At 45.4% G+C, this 9,184-nt stretch overlaps 1 protein-coding gene across 1 annotated transcript; it reads left to right on the top strand.

Annotated features, from left to right (window-relative positions):
- The first annotated feature begins 264 nt into the window (after nucleotides 1-264).
- Nucleotides 265-2,201, top strand: LOC133896511 (cyclin-dependent kinase B2-1-like). The gene is made up of 6 exons (XM_062337141.1): nucleotides 265-856; nucleotides 963-1,136; nucleotides 1,229-1,322; nucleotides 1,422-1,491; nucleotides 1,593-1,731; nucleotides 1,817-2,201. Exons 1-6 carry the CDS (start codon nucleotides 440-442, stop codon nucleotides 1,907-1,909), a joined length of 987 nt encoding a protein of 328 aa, XP_062193125.1. The 5' UTR covers nucleotides 265-439; the 3' UTR covers nucleotides 1,910-2,201.
- Nucleotides 2,202-9,184: the final 6,983 nt, after the last annotated feature.

The raw sequence follows: 9,184 nt of genomic DNA on the forward strand, positions 1-9,184 counted from the left end.
TCGCCTATATTTTGCAATATTTTTTGAGTTGAAATTTTTGGAGAATGTTTTTGAGATTTTTTATGACTATTTTGATAATCTTTTGAATTTTCAGAGCGTTGGTACGCTGTATTTTTTTAAATCTATCGTGTGTTGGAAGCACGACAGTTTAGAGTTGCAAATTTTAAAACGAAAGCATATATTTATAATTTTCGGATTTAAAAATATGAAAATAAAAAATGTCAGCGTACGGGATTCGAAATTCGAAATAGAAGCCGTTGGAGCGCCTCCTCGGTGGCGTCCCCTCAAACGGCTCTCTTTCCCCCCGCTCCCGCATACAAAACCTCCCCCAATTCCTAACCCTAAATCCACGCACCCACCCCAAATCCACCCACCACCATCTCACGCGCCGCGCCCAACCGGAGAGAGAGAGGAGACAGGAGAGAGGCGGATCCGCGCGATGGCGACGCTTCAGCACCAGCAAGCGGCGGCGGCGGCTGCTGCTCCGACGACGACGACGGGGGGCGGGCTGCGCGCGATGGACCTGTACGAGAAGCTGGAGAAGGTCGGGGAGGGCACGTACGGGAAGGTGTACAAGGCCCGGGAGAAGGCGACGGGCCGGATCGTGGCGTTGAAGAAGACGCGGCTCCCCGAGGACGACGAGGGCGTGCCCCCCACCGCACTGCGGGAGGTCTCCCTGCTGCGGATGCTGTCGCAGGACCCGCACGTCGTGCGGCTCCTCGACCTCAAGCAGGGCCAGAACAAGGAGGGGCAGACCATCCTCTACCTCGTCTTCGAGTACATGGACACCGACCTCAAGAAGTTCATCCGCGGCCACCGCCAGAGCCACGAGAAGATCGCCGCGCAGACCACCAAGGTACGCCGCGCCGATGCTTGCCGTTTTTCTTTTCCTGAACCGTGCGCGCGAGGTGTTTGTGTGAATGCGCTACCCGTGTCTTATTTGGTGGATGGTTTGTTTGCAGATCTTGATGTACCAGCTGTGCAAGGGCGTGGCCTTCGTCCACGGCCGCGGGGTTCTGCACCGCGACCTCAAGCCGCACAACCTGCTCATGGACCGCAAGACCATGGCTCTCAAGATCGCTGACCTCGGGCTCAGCCGCGCCTTCATCGTCCCTCTCAAGAAGTACACTCACGAGGTCTGGTTCCTACGGCCCCCAGCCGCATGGATATCTCCGCTTGATCCCTTCTCTTGGCTCTGATTAACAACGGGTCTGCATCGTTTCCTCAGATCCTGACGCTGTGGTACAGAGCGCCCGAGATTCTTCTTGGCGCCACGCACTACTCCACGCCGGTTGACATGTGGTCCGTGGGCTGCATATTTGGTACGATTGTTTCTGTGGACTCAAAGATCCTTTGCCAATGTAATCTGCTTTAGAATTCACACTGACATATACAAATGCTGATCTGGTTGTAAATGGCAGCTGAGTTGGTCACTAACCAGCCACTTTTCCCCGGGGACTCCGAGCTGCAGCAGCTCCTGCACATCTTCAAGTAACTTCCCCAGTGCCTTATCAACTGATCGTTGTTCTTACGCTGAAGTTCTTAGTGGGTATCAGTATTGATGACGATCCAACTTGTTTTGTGACTGCCAGGTTGCTGGGCACCCCAAATGAGCAGGTGTGGCCAGGAGTAGACAAGCTCCCGAACTGGCACGTGTACCCCCAGTGGAAGCCCTCAAAGCTGTCCACTCTTGTCCCTGGACTCGACGCCGACGGCTACGATCTGCTAGGGGTTAGTAGTGAATCATGCAGTGTTCTGAAAAGAAGAGGTGCTATTTTGAGGATTGCATTCTTACTCCTATTCTAACTTGCTGCAGAAAATGCTGCGATACGAGCCGGCAAAGCGGATCTCTGCCAAGAAGGCCTTGGAGCATCCGTACTTCAGTGATGTGAACAAGGAGCTGTACTGAAGCGATTCAGCTAACAGGAAATCCATCCGCGGAGAGCCTTCACGACTTAAACATGAAGGCATAGCTTAACTTGTGTTTTAGCTTCTTTGGTCGTGTAACTTGGTTGCCCTGAAGCAGTGCTTTTGCTCCCAGGGCGGGCGAGCTCTATCTCTGTTTTCTAACTGCTGTATTGTGTGCTGCGCCATTCACTTCGGTTGTGATGGATGACGAATTGCTGTGACGAATTTTGACATGATCGAACTCGTCTACGTGAGTGAAGTGATGCTTCTTGCAATTGTGATGCTTCTTGCAATTGTCTTTTGGTGGAATCGTCTTTTATTTGTTTGTTTTTTGTTTGTCGTAGCCGGGAGGGAGGGGAAATAGTTCTGGTCGTCTGAAGAATGTATATGCAGCACCTAGGCTTCACACGAATGTTGTCAGAAACCCCGGAGGCGCACGGTATCCTGCCGAAACAACCGCGCGGAACGGGTAAAAAAAGACAGGAAATGCAACTCCATATCCACTTGCGCATATAATCTATTCTCTCATTTAACTTATAATTTTTTTACTCATCCCTCTAACATAAATATCACATTAAATAAAAGGTTATCATAACAACGTGAGCAAATCGAGACCTGTCGCGCTCGCGGCACATCCGCGCGTCAAAGCGAGCATAATTGGCGCGGTCGAGCTCGCTGTCGACCTCGCGCGCCTCCCCCAACTTCCCGGCCCGGTCGCTAGCTGCACGCGGGCGTGGAAGCACGAGGGCTTGCCAGAGCAACTGGGCACGCGTCTTGTACGCTCCACGCCTCCACCTAAGCTGTTGCCCTAGCATAGGAAGGCGACGGGTGTCACTAGCTAGAAGTCTCGGCCGAACTAGAAGCACAAAGTGGGGCCGCGAGTCCGCTACGAGCCGTTGATTTGGATGGAGTACAGTGCTGGTCCGAAACCAACCAGCACGCATGGATATCAAGCTCAGTCAGGTCGACTGATTGAATTGGCTCGCACTGTACTGACCAGTATGTTACTCTTTTGACCATAAATACTTATAACTTTGATTAAAATCTGATTAAATTTTTAAAATTTTGACCTCAATAGCTTCTAATGTTTAGTTTTGAAATATAAAATCATATACGTAGATTTGTCTTAAAAATAATTATATAATATTATATTTGTATTAGATATTATAATAATATTTTAATAAAAAATAGTCAAAATTGCATATAAAAACTGTAAAAAATTAAAAATGATAAATATTTATGACAGGAGTAGTATACTAGCTAGTATAATGATATCGTATGGGGATCCATACCATATGAATGCACAGGGCAAAGCTAGAGCTTTAAAGATCTGAGTGCACATTTTAATATATTTAGATTTAAGTGGTGTACATGTTTATATCTAGATAGTGTATAAAAAGACCATATTAACTAATCGATTACGAAAAATTAGATCGGTAAAATTAAATTATTAATAACTGAGATTTTATTTTTTTCAGTTGCCTGTGCACTCAGACGGGAATATGTAGCTTCGCCGCTGCGATGCATGCATGCCGACGTACCGCAGAAAAACAAGCGCATCTCTGTGTAGAATTATGGTTTTATCCGGTGTCGACTTTAGGTGCTGCCGTGCCGCACGTCCGTACGTAAGTCATCAGAGAAGTACGTTGCATGCCGGTGCGACACCAAAAAGGAGCCCAGACATGCGTGCACGAGGGCTTTTTTTAGACAATGGAAGTAGATGGTAGCGATTTGCCGATATGCATGCTTCTGCAGTTCTGCTGTATGCTAGTTCGCTCGTCGATAAGGCACATCTCGTGTAGCATCTTTGTTTGCTAGAGCCTTATCTATCTGGTTTCGTTCAACCGTGTTCGTGTTCGTTGTGATCGGATCCGCCCGGTCCTTGTACACGATCATATAATCGCTAGATATCAGCAGAGAGTTCATGTGGTGTGTTGGTTCGTGTTGCATGGATCGTTGACTCATAGTAGCTCAGCAAGGCGACAAGTGTCACTTGGCTGAAGACCTCGAACTAGAGAGACGATTAAAATAAGGACATTGACTCATTGAATATCAGCGCATGGGTATCGGTTCCTTTTTTCTCCCGAAGAGCATGGTTACCGGTTTTTTTTTTTTTTGCAAAAATCTAAAATTAGACAACATATATGAGTGTATTTGCTAAAATAGATAATATATTATTGTATTTACAAATTTAGTATCCGTATTCGACGTATCACACCGAAAAACCCATATTCGGCACACTGTGTGCTGAATACGGCACTGTAGCCCTATATACGACACACAGTATGCCGAATATGGGCTTTTGCCTACTGTGCGATCTCCAATGGCGTGCAAAACCTATATTCGACACACCATGTGTCGAATACGGCACTATAGTCCATATTCAGCACACGGTGTGCCGAATATGACCGGGTCCGTAGTTTTTCAGCGTACGGTGTACTGAAATTTTATTTTTGATAAATGATATGCCGAATACAAATGTTAAAATTATAAATACGATAATATATTATATATTTTGGCAAATACGTATGCGTATGTTATCTAATTTTAGATTTTTATCGTTCTTTTTTCTAGAAGAGGATGGGTACCAGTTCAGTTTACTCGATCAATGGAATGGGCTCACTGTACTGCTTAGCTCAATTAACTGAGTATTTTCTTATGATATGGATGAGAGTTAAGAGGAGAGAGAGGAACATTGTCTCTTAAGCAAGAGATAGTGTAGCAAACGAAGCCAAATGTCTCTGGTATGGTATTTATTATGAGTCGGTATTGTTTCTCCGCCGGTGCCCCCTCTCTCCCGACTCATTCCCCACCCTGTGTTGGTCCATTTTCCTATTAGCCATGATTCAATTCATGAATGTGGTTCGAATCTTCGCTCTCTTCCGGGCTGAGGAGAGGGAACGGGAAGGGGCTTCTGGCAATCCCTTCCGCAACAACTCAATGGCGGAGAAGGTGAGGACGGCGTGGGCTCGGCTTCTTACTCTCGATCGGCGGCCAGAGTGGTGAAGTGAGGGAGAGAGGGGAAAATGGAGCTACGAAAGGCAGAGCGGGGGCATTTTGATCCATACAGAAGTACGGAAGCCTAAAAGTGGTACCAATGATGACGTATCAGGATTTGTAATTTAGATGTACATATTATATCAGTACATTATATATAGCTATTTTTTTATAACCATAAATATTAAACTTCAATCTGAGGTGAACCATAGACCCCTAGTGGAACATCACTAACCTTGATTGCAAGTTTTAACAAAATCTACTCCAAAGTAACACGCAAACCCAGTCAAAATTTTGCAAATAATAAAAGCCAAAAACCCAGCTAAAAGTTCAAAGTCAGAGATCACACAAAAATGATTCGTGTAAGGGGTTCTCACAATGCTACAGGCTTTGTCCGTGGCCGCCAACATCGAAGGAGTCGAAGCCATCACAATCACCTGCACCATCTCGGTCGAGGACGAGCCCAAACCGTTGCGCCCCGCCGACGCCACCCCACATTGGCGCTACGGACGCTCGTGTCACTGCCAGCATGCTCCATCTTGATTTTTGTCAGGGACGTGTATCAGCCGATTGGGCCGGTGGTGAGTGGCGACACGTAGGTCGAGTAGTGGTCTGATGACTGATGGAGTATTGAATGCTAGTTGACAGCTCGTGGTATTTTGGCTGGCCGTAGCCGCATCTTGAGCTTGATCACTTCTGCTGGGCTCATTGTCAACTAGATGTTGTAGTATATGACCCTTGATAGGTCCGCCACTGCAGACCAAAGGCATCAGATGCATATATAATGGTATGGTTCAAATCTAGGCAAAAATTATAATAATACTAGTTCGATTTTAGTTTTTATAGTAATATTTTTTAAAACAGATAAAGTTGTAATGTCATGGATTTCGTTAACCCTTCTTTCATACTCGCTCGCTCGATCCTACCACGCTGTTGTTAGCTAATATATAGCTAGCACGAGTGCAACAAAGCCACACTAGTTACTGGCCATGGGAGAGACGACGTGCGCACGTACGTGCTAGCTCCCATTGGCTACTGCAAAACGTGCGCGCCAGCATTTAGCTAGCGGGCGGTAATGGTGCTGGTGACGGAACAGACGTACGGTGCAATGGCTCGGTGCACGCATCGCGTTCGCTACTGATCGTTGTATCGCTCTTTTTAAAAAAAAGAAAAAAGAAAAGAGCTGGATCGTCCCTACTGTACAGGAGAAGAATTACAAGCCAAAAATTAAAAAAATAAAAAGAAACCTATACAGGTTATTCTAAAGATACAGGTCATTGAAACATTAATTTTGCATAACAAGTTCAGCACGATGGATAACCAGAGCAAATTCTTTCTTGAAAAGACTCCACACAGCCTGGATTGAGGAATGAACACCATTGAAGATAAATCATTTGTAATTTTCCAAATACTCCAGCTCATAGCTAGAACTAGGGCATTAAGTAAGGATATAATAGAATGAACGTGTCTCGAAAGTGTTAAACCGACTTACGTTTTGCACATAGTAGAGAAGGCAAAAACGACTTATATATTTTGAATAGATTCAGAGATGATCGCTAAAAACATGTTTAGAACATGCATTAATGCGGCTGCTGATTATCATGCAAGCATAGATTCGTACTGTACTTATCGGTGCTATGTATTAGCCCGTCTCCTGCAGCTACTTTAATATTTAAATAAATAAATTTTTAATAACAAGATTTGTACAAATAAATATCTACCATCCCTAAAAGTGATGCAGTCCTTTCAAAGGGCAGTAATAATGCCACAGTGGCAGCGCTACCTCTTACCGTCCTCTTAAAGGGCGGGTAGAGCCCTCTCCGCCTCCGTGATCGTACCGCACCTTACCACCCTCTGATGGGCTAACCGCCCTCTCAGGGGGCGATGAGCCCCACCGCTTAAAAATTTATTTGTTTTTAATTTAACGTTTGTATACGTTAATTTCAAAAATAGTACATATTCATTCGGTGAAAAATGTTAGTTATGCAAAAGTGGTTAAAACGGTATCACAGAGTAGTTTCTTTTTGAAAATTTTGGATCGATGTAAATTTGTCGATATTTATTTATTTATTTGAAATAAAATTGTATGAGTAATTTTTTAGTGATGTAATGTTAGAAGGATACAAAATCTAATTTTTTTTTAACAATTGTAGTTCTGAAGCACTATTAGCATAACACCCGGTAATGAGGTTACATACGGTGATAAATATTACATGAGACATGTGGTTTGTCGTTGCTACGCGAATGAACCCTAAGCATAAAGACACGATGACAACAAACATTGTCATATACGGTACGCCTAAAGACCAACCTAATAGCGTGCCGCTGCTAATCCTAACATTTCTTAGTGAGTTAAAATATGCCGAGTTGCAGTAGATGCTCTCTACTAAGTGCAACTAGAATATTTGCCCTTTCTCAGTGTATCGGGGCCACCCGCCGTAGCGCGACGTGCCCTCTCTGCTTTGCGTGCTTGAGCCGTGACGAGCTCCTACGCTGCCTTCCTCATGCGCTCCTCCTCCTGCCACTCTAGCCGTAGTTCCTCTTGCTGTTGCTCACACTCCCGGTGTTCGTACGCTTCCCTCCTCCACCGCATACTCATGTTGACTCACCTCTTCTGGTCTTTATTTTGTTCCATGTCGAGCTCAATGAAGTCAGATATAGGTGGAGGAGACTGGACAATAAAACAAGAAGTGAGATTAGTAAAACAGTGCGTAAAATCGTATGGAACAAGATGTAGAAAGTGCCACATGACTGATCTATATCGCTATACCGGTGGGTACTCATATAGTCCATATTGAGGCTTGTCGTATTGGTAGTTGGCACATATGAAGAAGCGTAGGTCATAGGTGTAGGAGATGTACTGGGATTCGCGAAGCCTACAAAGGTCGTCACAGAAGCACATCGGCAGTTCGACCCCTTGGGAAATAAAAATCTCCCAATGTATCTTGGGTGGGCTTGGTGGAGATGAGGAAGACATTGCGGTTGAGAGATGTGAGGAATGATTGGTCTATCCATGGATGAGGGTGGGGTTATTTATGGTGTCTGGAGGCTGGTACATGGACTGAGTCTATGAGCTTGGCTGGGGGCTGGAGCATAGGATTCCCTGTAAAATATAGAAAAGTTGTGGCATTGATGCTAGGTAGAGATTTCCTGTGTCAAAATAGAGGTGTTGTCATTTAATTTATGATTAAAGCTCTATCGTGTGGTCACTTCATTTCTACCGCCTGCATCAGGATAGATGTGTTGTCATTTCATGGTTAAAGCTAAGTCGTGTGGTCACTTCGTGTATAAATAGCTTTGTAAGAAATACTTTTCTAGCTCTGTCGTGAACGGTTCATACAAAACCGAGGACGAGGAATGAATCAACCTGTTGAAGAAATGCAACTAGCGTGCGGTCACGTGGGATTAATGACATGGTAAGTAGATCATAGAAAGTAGACACATCCGAAAATGTAATACTAGTTTACGAATCGAAGATGCATCATGAAACAAACATGTAAGTTACAACAGCAAAGGTAAAATCCTACTATTGTCTCCCCCGCCACCGTCGGCCGTTCCCACCATCATGGTCCCGAAACCGCTGCCGCTGGTTCGCCCTCACGTGGCCCCTAGAGTAGGTCAGGGCGTCCGGTAGACCAACTTGCTTGGGAGGCCTAGTAGCGATCACAGGTGTCGAGGCCTCCTCCTGGGTCTGCTATGTCAGAAGTGGAGCACTGGGCAACTGGGACTGCGTGACGACGTTATAGTCCGATGTGGTCCCGAAGAAGTCCCTTACAAGGTCAAACGGGGGGGGGGGGGGGTGTCTGGCCAAGGCTCATCCTCCTGACTCGGGTATGACGACTGCGACGGTGTCACTGTCGTCTATGTATAATCACTCGAGTGGCCTACGAATGGATGAATTTATTAGATACGGTAAATGTGCAAATTAATATATTAGTATAAAATGCAATGTTGTACATGTATGGTATGCATGTGCAACAGTAGATGGCCAGACGTGAGTGCCGAAGTAGGTGCAAATAGTGGAGGTCTGAACGGTGGACGTTCGAACGATCGAGGTGCAGATGAAGACGTCCTGGCTTCATCACCGTAGTACCCTACGGAATATATTAGATATACTATTGAATATATTGAATGTGGCAGTATATTGACGCCCATTACCTGAGAGGCCTGCGAGCGATGAAGGTGTCGGCACTGGGCATGGTCTAGGTGTCAGCGTTGATAAGTATGTAGGTGCATCTAATATATTTTTTAAAATTAATGCATCAGTAACAAAAGAATA

Source organism: Phragmites australis, chromosome 16 (genome assembly GCF_958298935.1).
Source record: "Phragmites australis chromosome 16, lpPhrAust1.1, whole genome shotgun sequence".
In the NCBI taxonomy this organism is placed as follows: domain Eukaryota; kingdom Viridiplantae; phylum Streptophyta; class Magnoliopsida; order Poales; family Poaceae; genus Phragmites; species Phragmites australis.

Coding starts and splice junctions, on each gene's coding strand:
- LOC133896511 (XM_062337141.1), top strand. CDS start 440: ATGGCGACGCTTCAGCACCAGCAAGCGGCGGCGGCGGCTGCTGCTCCG. Junction 857..962: donor TCGCCGCGCAGACCACCAAG/GTACGCCGCGCC, acceptor GTTTGTTTGCAG/ATCTTGATGTACCAGCTGTG. Junction 1,137..1,228: donor TCAAGAAGTACACTCACGAG/GTCTGGTTCCTA, acceptor TCGTTTCCTCAG/ATCCTGACGCTGTGGTACAG.